Below are 20,395 nucleotides of genomic sequence, written 5' to 3' on the forward strand. Positions count from 1 at the left end.
TACCTCTGTCTCCTTATCTTCGAAGGGGAACCTTCTCTTAAGGGCTTTGGAAAAGGGCCTCTCTCGGGTCCTTCCATTCTTTCTTCACTGCGACCAAGAGGATTCTATGGACAGGAAACACTGTTTAGTGTCATCTAGCCCTTGGTACATTTTATCATTAACTGATAGTTGTACCTTTTTTGCTCCTGGATCTAGAGGGTAGTGTAGATTGCTCTTAAGAGATAATCTGCTTCCTCCAGTGATAGCTTATCTTCCTCCTCATCTGAATCCATAAGGGAGGGAAGAGTACTTGTCCCCTCATCCCCTGAGTCAGTGACCTCTGCTCTCAACCTGACCTGCCAGGCTCTGGGCCAGCTTAGATTTGACCAAACTCAACGACTTCGTAAGCTCTCATACTGAAGGGAAAAAGGTCCTTATATTGTTGGGACGTTTCCTCTTCAACCATTTCCTTAATACAGGTCCTGCACATTGCCTTTTGCTATGAATCTGAGGAGATTCTTGCAGGATGGGCATTTCCTCTGACCTGGTGGGTTTGAATGCTTGGTTTTTCCTAACGCTTTTTCCTGCATTGTGAATAAATAACATTCACCTACAGGTCCCTGAATACTTTCCTACCCTTAATGCAAAATTAGACCACTACCAGACAGAATGGAAAAGTGCCCTGAGCAGTACAAGCCCCCAGCTAGCAGCAACCACCATGTCCAGACTGCAGGGTCTGAGCGAATTTGCCTCTGACCATGCAGCCACAGGCTCCCTGCAAGGAGGATCACACAAATAACCAATGCATAAGCCCATATGGAAAAGAATTAAGGTACCACTGTACCCTTCTTACCTGGGCCTGACCAGTGCCTGGGGCGCCTTCTTCCACCATAGCTGTCGGTCTCTATTCCATTCCAGCAGAGAGTATATCTTTTTTTATTTTTTTTTATTACTTGGTCCCAGCGTCATCGAGGGCCGGAAGTGCTGGTTAACAGACCCGCCCCCTTGGCCTCTGCATTCCAGGCGAAGGGCACCACTTGCAGCCACAAACCCACAGGAAGCTGTATCACTGGACATGACATCATCCGCCAGCCAGGACCTGGACACGCCGCCGCCAGCAGCACCATACCTGCGGACCCCAGGCACTCAGACACTGAGGCCTCTTGTGGGCCATTGCTTCCCCTGAGCTGGAGAGGCTGGGGACTCGAACACCCCCCGCCCATACTGGGGGGATGCTGGGATGGTCACTGCACTCCAGGCAGACACACTTAAGAGGTAAGCCTTCTCCCTCCACCTTGGAGAGAGAGCAGTTCCCTGGTTCCAGCATGAGCTACATGGCGGCGGAAACTCAACTGAGGCCATGGTGGAAGAGGAGGTATTTAAAGACGGCACGTGTTTCCTTGAAAATGGGCGGAGCTGCGCTCTTCAAGGTTGTCCTGAAAGATTATTTGAGAAGAAAAAATTCTCCCTGCAAGGCAAAGGCATATAACGTGCTAGTATGCATAGCTATGGATTGGCCAGCGCCTGGATAATGTGTTAGCGAAGGCGGAGATGGGGAGACCTAGAGTGATGTTCACACATTCAGGTTAAAATAAAAGTTGAGTCTACTACCACTTTAAGGTGTTTTTATTTTGTACATCTCTCAAATTGAGATTTAAACACCTGGCAATCCCTCCAAATACAACTTTATTTTTGTTTGTTTCATAACCTTTCAATAAGAGTTTGTTATAACGGGGGTCATTTTTCCATCTGCTCACTGGTTGTACAACTTTCTTTTTATAATATGTTTCACCGTTTTCAGCTGAATGTTCCTGTGTCTTTCAGCAATTGTGACTGAAGTGTTTCAGGGACAGATGAGGATTTTCACCAAGAAGTTGCCCCACCCTGATCTGGTAAGCTGAAACCACAGAATTTTATTAGATGTATAGGCAAACAATTTCTGTGTTAAGATAAAGGCAAAAACCTTCTTACTTTTTTTTTTTTTCTCTTTCCCCTCACTGTACAAAAAAAAACTAAAAATAAAAAATTTGATTCCCCCCTGCTGATTTTATACATTTGACCACTGACAAATTATAAGCCAATAATTTTAATGGTAGGTTGATTTTAACAGCGAGGGACAGAACAACCAAAATATCCTGAAAAATGCATTTCAAAAAGTTATGAATTGATTTTCATTTTAATGAGTGAAATAAGTAATTTGACCCCTTCGCAAAACATGACTTAGTACTTGGTCTCAAAACCCTTGTTGGCAATCTGAGGTCAGAGGTTTCTTGTAGTTGGCCACCAGGTTTGCACGCTCCTCTTTGCAGATCCTCTCCAAGTCATTAAGGTTTCTGGTACAATAATTTATTGTAATGAGCATGACAACCATTTGCCCACGCAGGTGTATACTATATCAAACCTAATGAAAAGGCATGGGCTGAGAGAACATGAACAGATAACTTTTATAGGTAATGAATGTCCACTATGCGACCTAGGGAAACAAACCGAAGGTCCACGTGTGTCTCCCAGGTTCAAGGGCCAACAAGGAGAGTCTGCGTTGCAGGTGCACTAGTTTGCATCAAAGGATAAAATGTGTACAGTTCCACAGGATGCCCCCAGTTGGGGTGGATAGTTGGTAAAAGAGTGCAAAATGGGTATTTTACAGTGTAGCTGCAAGTCGGCAAACAAAAAAGATCCAGGGCCTCCGTAAGCCCAGTGTCCATAACAGAGAGAAAAAGAAAGAGAGACTAAAAAGGAATAGAGTTGGGGGGAGAAAAAAGTATAAGTCCTGCGGAGTGGAAGAGTTACAAGGCGGTTATTGGGCAAGACCCAGGCTGTTTGGATGCAAGGTGGGGAGAGCATAATCCCACCAGTGTGACCATATTTTAAGACATTTAGAGTGGGGATCATTAAGATGCTAGACATTTTTTCAAGAACCATCGGCTAGAATGCTCTTCACCATGGCAAACGAAACACAGGTTATATGGAACAAGGAATAGAGGAGCCAGAACCCCAAGAGATCGGGACAGAACCACCAAACGTGTATGACATCCCCTTGTTGCCTACAGACCCCTGAAGGCACGTGTCACTACAGGATGGGGTTGAACTCGCTATCTGGGCTGGAAGCCAGTACTATCATAGAAGAACCTTATACGCCATTTCTAGGGTAGCCATGTTGAAGGAGCACTTTGCAATGGATGACCAGAGGTTTTAACTTGGTAACGCAAACCTTCAGCCCTCTCCACATATTTTCTATGGGATTAAGGTCTGGAGGCTGGCTGGGCCACTCAAGGACCTTAATGTGCTTCTTGAGGGTCTTTGTCATGCTGGAATACCCATCCATGACCCATTCAATGCCCTAGCTGATGCTAGGAGGTTCTCGCCCAAGATTTGACGGTACATAGCCCTGTCTATCGTCCCTTTTGACGCAGTGAAGTTGTCCTGTCCCCTTAGCAGAACACCACCCCCAAAGCATAATGTTTCCACCTCCATGTTTGATGGTGGGGTGGTCTTCTTGGTCATAGGCAGCATTCCTCCTCTTTAAAACACGGCAAGTTGAGTTGATGCCAAAGCACTTGATTTTTGTCTCAACTGACCACAATACTTTCACCCAGTTCTGCTCTGCATCATTTATATGTTCATTACCAATCTTCAGATAGGCCTGTACATGTGCTTCCTTGAGCAGGGGGACGTTTTCAGTCCTTCACGGCGTAGTGTGTTACCAATTGTTTTCTTGGTGACTATGGTCCCAGCTGCCTTGAGATCATTTACAAGATTCTTCCATGTAGTTCTGGGCTGATTCCTCACTGATCTCATGATTATTGAAACTCCACGAAGGGAGATCTTGCATGGAGCCCCAGACGTGAGTGAGTTTGACAGTTATTTTGTGTTTCTTTCATTTGCGAATAATCGCAACTGTTGTCGCCCTCTCACCAAGCTGCTTGGCGATGGTCTTGTAGCCCATTCCAGCCTTGTGTAGGTCTACAATCTTGTCCCTGACATCCTTTGACCACTCTTTGATATTGGTAATGGTGGAGAGATTGAAATCTGATTGCTTCTGTGGACAGGTGTCTTTTATACGGGTAACAAGCTGAGATTAGGCACACTCCCTTTAAGAGTGCTCCTAATCTCAGCTTGTTACCTGTATAGAAGACACCTGAGAGCCAGAAATCTTGATTTTGATAGGGGATCAAATGCTTATTTCACTCATTAAAATGCAAGTCAATTTATAACTTTTTTTGAAATGTGTTTTTCTGGATATTTTTGTTCTTCTGTCTCTCACTGTTTAAAATAAACCTACCATTAAAATTCTAGGCCAACAATTTCTTTGTCAGTGGGCAAACTTACAAAATCAGCAGGATCAAATATTTATTTTTCCCTTCACTGTATAGAGTGAAGAGGGATTAGAACACCTCTTGGGTTTTTATTGCTATCTGTGCCCCCTATTAGGGAGATTCACCCTTTCCATTTGTCTTGTTTACAGCCATCATTGAAAGTAGAAGAAAATCCAAAATTTTGGGCTGTCCCCAGAACGGTATTAGAGGGGAAATCTTCAAGTCTGGCGCCAAAAAGGATCCCCTCACTTTTATAGGGATTTTGTCCTGTTATGGCTATGGGTCAAGAAGGGAAATCTCCCCAAGGGATTGCAAAAAAAGACATTACTGGTGTTATAACCCTCCTTTCCTCTATATCCAAAAATGGGGGAATTGTTTTTTGCCTTTAGCTCTAAAGTTGTTATCTTTACACAACCTTCCCTGTTTGCTAATGAAAATTGTCCCAGTTTCTGTACTTTATCAATAAAAAGCCGTTCTATACCTGATTTCAGAGCGCCATTCGTCGCTCGCGTGATCGGCCAGCTCTCTCCTCTCCCGATCTGACAGCTACAGTAGGAGGGGCCGAGAATCCCCCCCCCGTTGACGTCAGTCAGGAGGAGGGAGGTGGCCGGTCACGTGAGCTCTGGGCGATGCTCTGAAATCAAGTATAGTAGGCATTAAAATTTATAAGGCATAGACACTGGGACTTTAGAGTAACTTTAGCAGCAGGCCAATAAGGCATTCAACAGTGTGGGCTGGCAGTATCTGTGGTCTGTGCTGGCCAAGTTTTGGGTTTGGTCCCAGGTTTATTAGATGGGTGAGACTACTGTATGACACACCACAGGCTGCCATACACATGTCGGATAGATTGTCACAAGGTTTTGCACTGGGCAGGGGGACCAGGCAGGGGTCCCCCCTGCTCTTTGCTCTAGCCGTTGAGCCCCTTGTGGCTCAGGAGAGGAACTGTCCACAGATCAGGGGATTTCGATACGGCTTGCCCTGCTCTGCCCAGTCCTTGGATATACTATCTAGCAGCACAGCTGCAGCATCTGATAGGGGCCATAACTCCCTCATCAGGAGTCTCATCTGCCAAACCCATGCTGCTCGGCTTGTGGGTGGAATCTATACCTGAGGGACTAGAGGACCAACAATTCCAAAAGCCTAACAAATCAATGCCCACGTATGCACTCCTTCAGAAGGTGTGGAACAAAACTAAACAACTTCAAAAGGTAACAGGGTTCCAAGCATTTAGCCCAATATGGGGAAATAAAACCTATGCAGAACTAGCCAAGATCCAACAGGGACCCAGGTTGACCCCAATGGGCACATCTTTCACAATGGGGCTTTGCTCCCCTTTAAGGACCTACAATCCAAATACGTATTGCCCCATAGCATGCTTTTTTACTATCTACAAATTCAACATACCGTTAGGGCACATGGGGAGGCCATGGAGTGGAACCAGTCCCCCCACTGCGGTCTTTCACATGTTACAAGCCGCATCTGACACAAAAGGCATACTCTCCCAATGTTACAACTTGTTATTGTCATCGTTCTTGGAGGGACACCCCATAAAGGCAAGGACACAATGGGAGGCGGACTTAGGGCCCATTGAAGGTGAACTGTGGGAGGAGCCCCTGCAGGCAGTCAATACATGTTCACTAAATGTGGCACAAAAGGTATCCCAATTATACATCGTACTAAGAGTTCAATATACACCTGTAAAACTATACAAAATGGGGTAGAATACCCAACCCACTGTGCGGTAGGTGGCAGGTTCTGGCTACACTGAATCAGGTGTTCCAAACCAATGTCCCCCTTGAACCACTAAACTGCATGCTGGGAGTCCTGGAGGGGGAAATAGCAGAGGAGTAGAAGAGAACTGCCTTTGCCAGGGCATTGTTTCAGGCTAAGAAAACAATCCTGAGTTGGAAATCAGCCGCACCACCAAAGACTAAAACGTGGATTTAACACATGGCTAAAACACTTATAATGGAGAAGTACAGCATAGAGGGAACCCTGGTAAATATGACAAACTGTGGGGCGCATGGCTTGACGCATCAGGACTAAGTCCAATGGAGTTGGTACACATGAGACTGATCAGAGGGGTGTAGGCACAGTAAGACTCGGACACCCAGACGGATATTGAAATAGCTTCAGAAGTAAGAACGGATGCAGGCAGCACAAGGTCGGTGGTAATGGGTGATTGCATGGCACGGAGTGTGACGAATCCAAAGTTACCATGAGCAGAAATCAGTTTTAATTGTTAACAAATGTGGCCATAGATGGCAGGTTGGATAATTAATATTTTGTGAGCAATAAAAACCTTTTTGATTTAAAAAAAAAAAAAAAAAAAAAAAAACTTTAGCAGCAGGAGGAGAGGGTTGGGCACTTGTAAGAGCTGATGGGCAGAGGGAAAGGACGGAGGGAGAGCATACAGGAGCGTTGCGGGTGAGAGAGGCATGTAAACTGACCATGGTGTCAGGGCTCAGCAGCCATGATAACCCGTGATCAGTTTACAGGGGGAAGTACATAGCGAGGCAGGATCAGCCAGGTATTTCAGGTGATACAGGGGGCCAAATTACACAACACAAGCACTGTGCTGTGCTGTATAATATGCTAATATACAAACATGTTATACTTCCACTATGCAGTTTTGCGCAGAGTGGCCCCGATCCTCCTGTTCTGGGGTCCATCTGCGGCTGTCTCGGCTCCTCCCCACAATAGCTAACCCCCCTCTGTGAAGCTCTATCCTGAGGGGGATTAGCTTGCGGGGCTCGCTCCCAGTCATATGCACTGCGTCCACAGACACATAGGGGGTTATTTACGAAAGGTAAATGCAAGTGCACTTAGAAGTGCAGTCGCTCTAAATCTAAGGAGTATATTTTAAATGAATGGAAGCTCTGCTGATTTTATCATCCAATCATGTGCAAGCTAAAATGCTGTTTATTTTCCTTGCATGTCCCCCTCGGATCTACAGTGACTTTACTTCTACCCCATTCACACCTGAGCGTTTTGTCGCTTGAAGCTACAAAACGCTGGAGGGGAAAAAATCCATTATTCTCAATGGAGATGGTTCACATCTCCACTCCAAGTCGCCTGAAGCCCTACGCCTGAAGCGCAAACAAGTTCCGGACCCTTTTTTGTCGCGCGAATCGGGCTGATTTGGGCGTTTTTTATTTCCATAGAAACTAATGGAAATGCTCGATTCAAGTGACAATGAGCGTTTCTATGGGCGTTTTGTCGCTGTATCTGCTCAGGAGAAAATATAATTTATATAATTTACATAAGGAAATGACAGATGAAAAGCAGAAGCAGATGAAAAAGAGATGAATATTTTTCCTATTGGCTGAAAAAAAAACGCTGATGTTAAAAAAACGATGTATGCAAACGCGCAAATACACGCGACAAAACGCCGGTAAAAACGCTCAAAAACGCTACCCTGAGGTGTGAATGCAGCCTTAGTGCACTTGCAGTGCAAAGTGTATTTGCCTTTAGTAAATAACCCCCATAGTGTATGACTAACTAAAACAAAGTCCATGTTAAAGCTAAAGTTGCATGAAATTAGCAATTCTTCTGATGTTTGCTTACATTTTTTTTTTTTTCTGGAAAACCATTGACTGATATTGCTGCATCACAGAAATGTTTTGTCTTTCTACCTCTCTCCTGTTCTGCTGTTGTGTGCTGTGTCTGTGGTAAGGACGTTGCATAGGAAGTGTTAAGGCACAACAGCCTCTGTTCGCATAATAAGTGTTCTCTGATTGTGTGTGATGAAATTAATAGCTGGTCTAACCATTGCGTCATTGTGCTTGCAGCCAGCAGAGGAGAAAGAGCAGCTCCTGCAGAATGAGGAGTATCAGGAAACCAAGCTGGAATCTCCTTTCATGTACCTGACTCTGGATCTCCCCACTGCTCCTCTGTACAAGGATGAGAAAGAACAGCTGATCATTCCACAAGTGCCTCTCTTCAGTATCCTTGCCAAGTTCAATGGTGTCACTGAAAAGGTAAAAGATCATAAACGTGATACAATAGAGTTTTTCATAGCGTTGGACAAGTATGTGTCCATCACATCATAAAACCCCCCACGAGATGCAGATCGCTGCACCTGTAAAGGGACAGACAGGAAGAGTTTAAAATGCCGTCCTTGCTTTCCTGTCCCTGAGGGAAGTCTCTGAGGTCCCCTGAAGATATTTTGGCCCAGTGCTTCATTCCCCACCATTTAAAGTCTAGTTAGTGGGTGTGGGTTCCTGACAGTTCACACCAAGGCCAGTTAGTAGTAGCCTATCTCTGTTTAGAGGAATGCTTTTGTGCAAAGCTATATCATTGTGATCAGAGTAATACTCTACATGTAAAAAATAATCAATTTTAAGCTGTGTATTTTAGCTAAACGTTTCCTCCTGTTTTTGATGAAGTCTAAATGGCAAAACATGTTTGTTAGGCTTAAAGCATATGTCAAAGCAATGCTTACAGTACATTTCAGCAATACATGCACATTTATGCATTATTCCTTTAATCTCTTCACGACCGTGCTATAGCCAAATGACAGCTACGGCACGGTCACACATTGCCGGGAGAACGTTTATAGGTCAGCGTCTGTGTTTGCTGGGTCCTTTGGGCATAGCTGATTAGAGATTGGGATAAAAAGCCAATCACAGCAGCTCTTTACCATGTGATCAGCTGTGTCCAATAACAGCTGATCACAATGTATTCAGGGTTTGCCAGTTGTCTGTATTCCTCTCCTTGTGCTTTCAATCCATAGAGGTGGCATCTATGCCGCTAACCGAGGCACTCAGTGCCGTGATGATCAGTGCAGCTCTAACAGTGCCCACCAGTGATGCCTATCAGTGGCCATCAGTGAAGGTAAAACTTGCTTATTTACAACATTTAACCACTTACCTACTGGGCACTTAAACCCCCCTCCTGCCCAGACCAATTTTCAGCTTTCGGTGCTCATATTTTGAATGTCATGCAGCACTGTACCCAAATACATTTTTTGTCCTTTTTTCCCCCCCCCCACAAATAGAGCTTTCTTTTGGTGGTATTTGATCACCTCTGGGTTTTTTATTTTTTGAGCTAGAAATGAAAATTTTGAAAAAAAAAATGCATTTTTCTTTGTTTCCGTGATAAAATTATGCAAATTATAAATTTTTCTTTATAAATTTTGGCCACAATTCATACTGCTACATATATTTGGTAAAAATAACCCAAATTAGTGGATATTATTTGGTCTTTGTGAAAGTTGGAGAGTCTACAAGCTGTGGTGCAAATCATACAAAATTGATCACTTCTAATGTACTGGTGGCCTATCTCATTTCTTGTGACCCGAACAAGCCAGGAATGTACAAATGACCCCTTTTTTGAAAGTAGACATTCCAAGGTATTTTAGTAAGAGGCATGATGAGCTTTTTTAAAAAAAAAAAAATTTTCCCCACAATTCTTTGCAAAATGAAGATTTTTTTTTTTTCCCACAAAATTGTCATTGTAATAGGTTATTTCTCTCACATGGCATGTGTATACCACAAATAACACCCCAAAATAAATTCTGCTACTCCTCCTGAGTATTACGATACCACATGTGTGGGACTTTTTCACAGCCTGGCCACTTAGAGAGGCCCAACATGCAGGGAGTGCCATCACGTGTTCTAGGAGCATAAATTACACACCTAAATTGTTGACTACCTATTACACTTTTGAAGGCCCTGGAGCACCAGGACAATGACACATGGCACTGATGACAGATGGCACTTATATGTGGCACTGGGGGCAGGTGGCAGTTTATTTTCTTTTTCTTTCTTTTTTTTTTTTTTGTAACTTACGGCCGCTGCAGCCGTTCATCTCTCCCTCCTCACACGCTGTCTCTGTGTGAGGAGGGAGAGCGGCGCTGAGAGATTATCTCGTATGTTTACATACGAGATCATCTCTCATTGGACACACCGATCGCGCTGTGATTGGCCATTTACAGCGATCTGTGATTGGCTGTGTCCAAGGGACACGGCCAGCACAGAACTTCCCCAATGCACGCTCTCAGGAGCGCACATTGCGGAAGTAAATAGGAGGACGTCCAGGGACGCCCTCCCGGCAGGTAGCGTCCACGCTGTAGCCGTCTTTCGGCTATAGCGCGGGCGCGAAGTGGTTAATAACAGAAACTAAGACTACTTCTTTTTTTTTTTTCCCCGTCTTTTTTAAAATTTGTTTAGCTAAAGAAAAAAAGGTGTTTTTAAATACCACCAAAAAAGAGCACTATCTGTCTTGAAGTGGATGTAAACCCACTCTTAACCAATATTGCAGTAGTTTATAAAGGATATCTAGAATGATATATATGCCTCCTGCATGTATACTTATCTGTCATATGTCTCCCCTCTGTCTGCTATGAGACCTGAAAAACTGCAGATTTTGTGGGTGGATCAGTTTTCCAGGGCTCAGTGGGTGGAGTCGTGATGTTAGTAGACTTCCCGCCTACCTCTGCACTCCCCTTATCGACATGCATTTTCTCCTGTGTATTTCTTACACTGAACTTCTGCTATGATCCCTAACATCCAGTCAAAGCCCAGAAAAGTCCCCACATGACTTCAGCATGCCAAATCATGCTGAGGTGTGGAACAGCCAATCCTTGCAGAGCTGCTGAAGAAAGGAGTGGGGGTGGGAATTAAAAAATAATTCATGTCTTAGGCTAGTGCATGAGATCTGTAAATCACCTGTCAATCACAGCAAGGGGGAAGAACGAACAAAGATTTCACAGACTGTCTGTTTTATTTCACTGAAAAAAGATATGAGGATTGCTCAGAGCTGGATTAACTTTGTGGAAAGACTGGGCACAGCTGATCTGAAATCTCATACTATGCCAGACAAAAAAAAAAAATCCACTTTAACAAAATGATAAAAATGGGTTTTTTGGTACAGTGTTGCAATGACATTGAAAGTGCAACGGTGCTGAAAGCTGAAAATTGGTCTGGGCAGGAAAGGGGTGAAAGTGCAAGTGGTTAAATAATGCTAGTACAGAAAAATACCTGTTGTTCTGTCAGAATTGCACTCTACTCCCAAGTCCTGTTGTGGACTCACAAAACATAGCATGGACTTGAATGGTGTCAGCTCTGCCTATTTTCTTTTGCTAAACAAATTCCACTTTCTGATCTCTACAACGTAAAGGCTAATCTTTTAGTCAAAGATAAGAACTAGGTAGGCTAAATATCCTCTTAGAGAAAACACTGTGCAGAGGACAGTTCTGAATTTCCGATCTGTTCGCCATTTTTTTTTTCTTTTTGTTTTATTTTCCCACTTATCAAACAGAACAAAATGCTCCCAATGGTTTATCTAACATTCCAAAAGGGAAGCAAATCAGAAACCTTCATTAGGGATTACAAAAACTTTAAAAAATATATGTATTATGTTTTCTGACTCATTTTTCTGTATTCCCATAATTACCTTTTTACATGACAACGTAAAGTTTCCAGTTTGGCACAATAAACTTTTTGGAACAGTGCATACTTTCTAGAGCAGGAGTAGGCAACCTTTTGAACACAGTGTGCCGAAAAATGTTTTCAAAGAAATTGAGCGTGCAGATTTTATAACAAAAAAAGTCAACTTCACACTCTCAATCACAAAAAGGATTTTTTATAAAGTAAATGCTGTAAACTACTTTTAGTAGTGAGAAATTAACATCCTGCACTCGCCCCAGATCAGCCCCAATTCCTGCAACTCCACACCTCAGATCACAGTTCCCTCTGCAAATCTTTTTCCCCACTGTACCCCCTTTCTCATCTGCCCCACCACTGTACTACACTGCACATCTGCCCCACCCCCTCACTCATCTGTCCCACCACTGTAACCCCCTGTACATCTGCCCCACCAATGTTCCCCCTTTCTCATCTGCCTCACCACTGTACCTCCTGCACATCTCTCCCACCTCTTTCCCCTGCTCTTCAGCCCCACCACTGTAACCCTCTGCTCATGTGTTCCACTGATGTACCTCATTTCTCCTCTGCGCACATCTGCCCCACCTTTGTACCCCACTGCTCCTCTGCCCCGCCACTGTACCCCCCTTCTCATCTGGCCCAACATTGAACCCCCCCCCCCCCCGCTCATCTGCCCCATCATTGTATCCCCCTACATTTCTGTCCCACTGCTGAACCCCCTTCTCATCCCTCCCACCACTGTACCTCCTGCACATCTGCCCCACTACTGTATCCCCACTCCCTGCACATCTGCGCCACCTCTGTATCCTCATGCTCTTCTGTCTCACTACTGAATTGCCTTCTCTTCTGTCCTAACACTGAACCCATCTGCCACACCACTGTAACCTGCTTTCTCATCTGCCCCATCAATGTACCTCCTGCACAACTGTCTCACGTCTGTACCCTTCTGCTCTCCTGCCCCACGTCTGTACCCTTCTGCTCTCCTGCCCCACGTCTGTACCCTTCTGCTCTCCTGCCCCACGTCTGTACCCTTCTGCTCTCCTGCCCCACGTCTGTACCCTTCTGCTCTCCTGCCCCACGTCTGTACCCTTCTGCTCTCCTGCCCCACGCCTGTACCCTTCTGCTCTCCTGCCCCACGCCTGTACCCTTCTGCTCTCCTGCCCCACGCCTGTACCCTTCTGCTCTCCTGCCCCACGCCTGTACCCTTCTGCTCTCCTGCCCCACGCCTGTAACCCCCCCTGCTCACCTGGCCCACCACTGTCTGTGTTTACCAAATTAAGACTATCCTAATATAAATTGACTGGCCAGAAGTACAATGTCTTGTTAATCGTACATCACAGGACACAGAGGAGTTAATGACTACTTGGGTTATGCTAGCTCCTTTTAGGTGAGTGGGCACTGGACAATAAACTGGACTCCCTGCCCAGGCACATCCCTTCAGCTCAGCTAAGGCCTCATGCACACGAGACGCAGTTAAACGCGTTTTCAGAGGCAGTTGGACACTTTTTTCAACTGCTCCTGAACTCATTCAATGTTATCCTATGTGTCCATGCACACAGTCTCGTTTTTTGCCGTTTTTATGCAGTTGCGTTTAACCTAGTTTTTCCAGAAGCAAAAAATGGGTTCAGACGCAAAAGTTTCCACGTTTCAGCGGTAAAACGCAGCTACCGCGTTTTAGTTTATAAGCGTTTTTAAAGGTGACCTTTTTTTTTACATTAAAAATCTCAAAAATGATTGCAAATGATGAAAAACCATTAGAAAAATATTTTAAACAATTGCAAGTGGACAATCCACAACTTGTGGCAAGTGACATGGCAGGTGGCAAGTGACGTGGCAAGTGGACAATCCACAACTTGTGGCAAGTGACATGGCAGGTGGCAAGTGGACAATCCACAACTTGTGGCAAGTGACGTGGCAGGTGAAGTGGCAAGTGACGTGGAAAGTGGACAATCCACAACTTGTTGCAGGTGACGTGACAAGTGACCTGGCAGGTGACGTGGCAAGTGGAAAATCCACAACTTGTGGCAGGTGACTGGCATGTGATGTGGCAAGTGGACAATCCACAACTTGTGGCAGGTGGCATTGAAGGTGACGTGGAAAGTGGACAATCCACATCTTGTGGCAAGTGACGTGGCAAGTGGACAATCCAAAACTTGTGGCAGGTGATGTGGCAAGTGATGTGGCAGGTAACGTGGCAAGTGGACAATCCACAACTTGTGGCAAGTGACGTGGCAGGTGATGTGGCAAGTGGACAATCCACAACTTGTGGCAAGTGACATGGCAGGTGGCAAGTGATGTGGCAAGTGGACAATCCACAACTTGTGACAGGTGACGTGGCAAGTGGAAATCCACAACTTGTTGCAGGTGATGTGGCTGGTGACGTGGCAAGTGGACAATCCACAACTTGTGGCAGGTGACATGGAAAGTGGACAATCCACATCTTGTGGCAAGTGACGTGGCAGGTGATGTGGCAAGTGACGTGGCAAGTGGACAATCCACAACTTGTGGCAGGTGATGTGGCAAGTGGACAATCCACAACTTGTGGCAAGTGATGTGGCAGGTGACGTGGCAGGTGATGTGACGTGGCAAGTAGACAATCCACAACTTGTGGCAGGTGATGTGGCAAGTGACGTGGCAGGTGATGTGGCAAGTGACGTGGCAAGTGGAGAATCCACATCTCGTGGCAAGTGACGTGGCAGGTGATGTGGCAAGTGGACAATCCACAACTTGTGGCAGGTGATGTGGCAAGTGAACAATCCACAACTTGTGGCAAGTGACGTGGCAAGTGGACAATCCAAAACTTGTGGCGGGTGACGTGGCAGGTGATGTGGCAAGTGGACAATCCACAACTTGTGGCAGGTGTCGTGGCAAGTGACACGCTAAATACATGTACACTGCAGCTCTCACAGCTGCTGCTACTCACTCTGGTCTCACAAAATTGCTGAAATAGTTAATAATACTGTTTTTTGAGCTGGGGAGGGTCTATGATGTTAGCTTAACTAAACGCTTCTAGACGCAAACGCGGTAAAACGCCGCTAAATCGCGGTAAAAAATCGTGGCAAAATGCGCGTTTCTAAACGCCGGTTTCAGCTTTTAAAAACATGTGTCCAGCAGAGTTTGCATCTGCGTCTCATGTGCATGAAGCATAACCCTCAGTGTTGTGCTAGTGTTTGAAGGTTATGGATGGTTCTCTATCTGAAGGTTTCCCTTTTTTCCTGCCTTTTCTTTACACCCCTACTGGGGCAGAGGTTGGCAGTTGCAGGATGATTTAAAACAGACAGAATTCGAGGACTGTACCCAGACCCCATGTGCCAGAGCAGGGACGGCTTGTAATATCTGCCATTCAGTGTTGCATCTTGTGGGCAGTGACCTCACTAGTACAGTGCTGTATAAGTCTGACTGTGGTCTCCTGGAGGGAAGTCCCCTGAAGGCCCTGCTGTGCTTTAGGTATTAAATGGCCCCGCAGCATGGACTGGTGAGTGCCTCTGTGTGTGGGTAGCTGGCAGTTTCCCCTCACTTTTTCGAAGCTTGTAGGCAGTGTTTCCACTATAGAGTGCCATACAGCAGTGGCACAGGCCTGAATTGGCACCATCCTGCCTCCAACCCTCTCCGACTACAGTGATGGCTATAATAATAAAGTGTTTCAACTTCTATCACTAAAAGTCCATGCTCTATAATCACACCAAGTGCTTAATTTATCTGCGCATGCTTGATCCACTTAACTCTGCCAATCCAAAAAGTGCCACCGTGCCCATTCTTGTGAAATAAGAACTCCCCAGATTTTATTGACCCATATGCTGTACACGGGTCAACATGCACTTGTTGGTAATAAAAGCGAAGCCCCACCACAGAAGCCTCCTTATTCAAGTCTTCACGTGTGTGTGTGTGTGTGTGTGTGTGTGTGTGTGTGTGTATGTGTATATATATATATATATATATATATATATATATATATATATATATATATATATATATATATTATACATTTTTATCTCTATCTATATCAAAGTGCCATAAAACAGAATATTATTGTGCACCAATATTTATTAAAGGTATGTGCTCCCATACAAATAGAAGCATTAGCTGTCACACTCTGTGTGTGTGTGTGTGTGTGTGTGTGTGTGTGTGTGTGTGTCTGACTGACACTCAGCTAGCCATGGCCTTGTGCAGGCAAAGAGGTAGGGAGAGGGACAATGGGATTGGGTCCTTTTTATTAGGTAGGGAGATTCCCCTTCCAGATTAAAGTGATATTAAACCCAAAACCAAAAATTTAATGTGTTGCAGTTTACTAATCCTTAAATGTGGTGGTGACTGCATTTGTTTTATTTTTTAGGCTTCTGAAAATCCCCCCCACCCATTTTCACCCAGTAACCTGGCCAGTAACACCTCTTCTGTATTAGAATTCCTACACTCTGGAAGTAGCAAAGATGCATGTTTGGATAGCAGCATTGATAATCTGGGGTAGAGGAATGCTCTAGCAGATTTACATACACTTACAAATTGAAGTCAAATCCCATCTCGCGCTGAAGTAACACAAGCAGTTACAGCATAATTTTCTTTTTCTTTTGGAATAAAGGTTTTACATAAATAAAACCTGATCTCTGTAAGCATCCCTGTCAGTGGGAAATGGTTTGTCTCAACATTCTTAACTGATATATTTGCAGGCACAGTCCTCCACTTCATTTGTATCAATGGAGGGGTTCTCTGCAGCCATATCTGGATCAGCTCTCAGGGGTTCTCACTATCTTGGAATGCCTGGGAGGCAAACGTGGGCTCTCCCTGTTTGTAGGGAAGATGAGGTGTCGGAGGAAGTTCCTCTTGATGTGGAAGCTGGTAATGATCAGTATTACTCTGCAGATGGATCCTCACAGAAGGAATATCAGGGTCCAGGGGTGTCTCAGACACAGAAAACTGGGATTGGCTTCCTGGCAGATGTGGTACATAACTAACCTTGGGTTACCTTACCACTACCATTATCATCTTCCCCCAAAAGTCAGTTTTTACCTCTGGCAGTTGCCTAGAATTAAGTTTATCCCAGTTCACTCCCCACTTACAATAAGTTATGTGTGCCAATTAAGCTCACCTTTTGGAAAGTATTTTGCTTACCAGTACCCCACAGAGAATTTCTACAACAAATGGGGCTCTCCGGCTGTTGACCCAGCCATTTTTTTTATTTAACTACTTCAGCCTCGTAATATTTTACCCCCTTCCTGACCAGAGCACTTTTTACAATTTGACACTGCGTCGCTTTAACTGACAATTGCACGGTTGTGCGACGCTGTACCCAAACTTTTTTTTCCCCACAAATAGAGCTTTCCTCTTGGTGGTATTTGATCACTTCTGTGGTTATTTTTTGTGCTATAGACAAAAGAACAGGCACAATTTTGAAAAAAACACTATCTTTTACTTTTTGTTATAATAAATATCCCACATTTTTTTTCAAAAAACTAATTTTTTCCTCAATTTAGGCTGATATGTATTCTACATATTTTTGTTAAAAAAAAATCGCAATAAGCGTATGATTGGTTTGCGCAAAAAGTTACAGCGTCTACAAAATAGGGGCTAGATTTATGGCATGTTTATTATTTTAGTTTTACTAGTAATGGCGGCTATCTGCATTTTTTTTTTTGTTTGTTTTTTTTATTTTTATCAGGACTGCGATATTGCGACGGACAAATTGGACACTTTTGACAAATTTTTTGGACCATTGACAATTAAACAGCGATCAGTGCTATAAAAATGTACTGATTTACTGTAAAAATTTCACTGGCAGGCACACTAGGGGGCAATCAAGGGGTTAACTGTGTTCCCTCTCTGTGTTCTAACTGTAGGGGAATGGGAATTGCTAGGGGAGGAGAGATCGGTGTTCATAATTTGTATGAATACACGATCAGTCTCTTCTCACCTCTGAAACACACACACATCCCGGTTCTCCCTGTGTCATTAGCGATTGGGTGCCCGGTGGTCATCGCGCCTGCCAGGCACTCGCATGGGTGCGCGTGCACCCCCTGGTGGCCACAGGGCGAAGCGACGTAACATAATGACGTTTCACCCAGCCGTGCCATTCTGCACAGTAAAACTGCAGTGGCTGGTCAGCAAGTGGTTAAACAAAACCCTACCTGTCCTAGTGTAAGTAGTCCCTGTCATTAAATGTTTGTCCACATGAGAAGAATTTTATGGCCACGTATTGGTTGGCAGAACTTCTCTGCAAGAAGCGAATTGAGAGGTTGTCTAATGAGGGCAAATCCTTGTTTGGGACCATCTTTGGATGCCTATATTGATAAGGGGACTTGGGAAAAGTACGCTCTTACCCCTTAAGAAGGTGAAGAGCAGTGATATTGCTTTTTACTGGTACTATCTTTATGCACATCACACAGTGCTATGGCTGATTATAAAACGGTTATGATGCATAAAAAAAAGGGGAGGGGGGGGTGAAGGTGGCCGGTCAGGGTCCTTCAGACTCCAAAAATGGTCCCTTTAGAAAACAACTAGTCTCTGGCTCCAAGCAAAAGCCCACATCCCAATTGTTTAAGAACTGGCCACCCAAGTTCTCCAGTTCCATAGGTAAATCTCAGGGAAGGGGGTGTCTCCATTCACGTGGGTGAGGGACATCTATGGGCCTTTGCAGCTGCTTGGTCTCTGAGGACTGGGTCAGCAGTGTGATGTCCATAGGCTTCAAGCTGGAGTTTTGTTGCTCCCCCGCCACACTTTATACTTTTAAGGCTATCTTTGGAGCCTCAAAAAAGAACATTTTATTTGCTGCCTGGAAAGACTGCTGTCCCAAAGGGTCATTGCACTTGTATGAGCAAAGGAGTGGTATCTTGACTTCTTTTCCAACCTGTTCATGATTCCCAAGCAAAATGGAGATGTTTTAACCATTCCAGACCTCAAAGGTCTCAAGTTTCTTAAAATTCAGGATGGAGTCTACCTGGTTGGTGCCTTCTATGCTTCATTAAGGGGACTTCTTAGTGTTGGTGGCTATAAAGGATGCCTACCTTATTCTGTTTTACACAGTGGAGGATTGCCACTGTCAATTTTTGTGCCATTTGTTTGTCCTGTCTACAGTGCCCTGGGTGTTTACCACGGTGTTGGCTCTGGCTCTAGATTTGTCGAGAGCCCAAGGAATCCCCACTGTGGGATACCTGAATGTCTTGCTTCTATGGGAGCAGTCAAGCTCAAAAACTGACATCCAGAAAATGGTTCAACTGGGTACTGAATATTTAGCAGTTGGCCTTGGTTTAGACTCAAAGCCTAGAGTATTTGGGCTTTGCCCACATCGCCTCTCAGCCAGAAGTGCTGCTTCTTCAGGAAAAATGCCTGTTTCATTGAGTCTAGGTGAAATCTCTCAGGATGTTGGAGGGTCCCTCAATACAGGCATGTATGAAAGTGTTGGGGAAAATGCTAGTCATCTTTTGTTGCAGTCCTCTGTGTCCCTTTTTAACACCAGAGCTCTGCAGCTCAATCTCCTTTTAAGTATAGGGCAAATGTCAGGAGTCCTTCAATCATGCCAATGTGTTTGACCCCCAAGACAAGGTTGTCTCTAGAATGATGGATTTCCACACAGATGCTAGATACCAGGAAATCCCTTGTTAAGGTGAATTGGAAGGTCTTGACGACAGATGTGAGTCTGTCGGGTTGGGGAGGTGTTCTGAAGAACTGTGTTGAGGGAAAAGACCATCTTTGGGTGATCAAGCTACCTTCGGGGGTCTCCCTGTCGAGGTAAAGTTGAATAATGCCACAGCCAGTAGAGGAACTACCCAGGTTGTAGGAGTCGCACTTGCCACTGGGCCCAGCATTCTGCCACACTGGGACAGCATGGATGCTGAGTGAAGAGCCTGCCCCCGGCGCTCTTAACATGTGAGGTGAGGAGGGGGGAGCAATGGACGCACACATAGCTTCTGCATCTTCTCCTTTCTGACAGCAGAGATTGCTATTCTCATTCGTTTGGACTATGTGCCGATTCCCCAGCACTGCAGTTCCAGTCACTCGAACTTTCCCTTATCTCTTTCTTCAAGCAACTAGTAATCAGACCCCTCCAGCCCGCAGCATGTTCTCTTCCCATGTCAATTCACCTTCTTCTTTGGTCATTTGCTTTGCTCTTCTTCTTTGCTCTACCATCTCTGCACAATCATGCAGTAAGTTGACAGCGATCCTCCTGAACTATTTTTCTTGTTACCTTTTATCCCTTCTCTTCGCCTATCTGCTTCACCCTCAGCACAGTGAGGCTGCAATTGATGAGGTTTTTTTTTTCAGTTTGTTGAGCACCAGCCCCCACTGCTTAGACCCCCACCTATTCACTATTTTCTTATCACTATGGCTCCTTTTCCACGGGGAAGGCTCTGCCAGAAACGTATTCAGAGTGACGACAGATACAGCCTTCACTTCTTGATAGGTAGTTGGATGTAAACGAACCGCGTGTCCGTTTCCACTAGACTGTCATGTAATCCTATCCACCAGACACATGGGGAACTGATCCCCATCCGTCTGTTTTTAGCAGATCGGATTGGATCTAGGCAGATGTAAACAGGCACGTGTCTGTTTACACCTGCCACTCCATAAGAGGAGACTGGACGGTCCAATCAGGTTTGCCTGAAAACTGACAGTCTGACCCAATCAGTCCACTCATGTGAAAGGGGTCTAATAGTGGATTCACATCGGTGTGCTGCAGATTGGGGCGCAGTGTGATTGTATGAAAATTTTACTTGCATTTTC

At 44.9% G+C, this 20,395-nt stretch overlaps 1 protein-coding gene across 1 annotated transcript in view; it reads left to right on the forward strand.

Moving 5' to 3' along the window:
* The window catches only part of USP39 (ubiquitin specific peptidase 39), a 47,357-nt gene that overhangs the window by 18,934 nt on the left and 8,028 nt on the right, over positions 1-20,395 (forward strand). Inside the window, exons 8-9 of the mRNA XM_077469572.1 lie at positions 1,804-1,871; positions 8,087-8,275. Coding sequence (XP_077325698.1) covers positions 1,804-1,871; positions 8,087-8,275 — 257 coding nt within the window. The remainder of the gene's footprint in view (positions 1-1,803; positions 1,872-8,086; positions 8,276-20,395) is intronic.

Source organism: Lithobates pipiens, unplaced genomic scaffold, assembly GCF_037356315.1.
Source record: "Lithobates pipiens isolate NorthernLeopardFrog02 unplaced genomic scaffold, aLitPip1_a1.2 Scaffold_8, whole genome shotgun sequence".
In the NCBI taxonomy this organism is placed as follows: domain Eukaryota; kingdom Metazoa; phylum Chordata; class Amphibia; order Anura; family Ranidae; genus Lithobates; species Lithobates pipiens.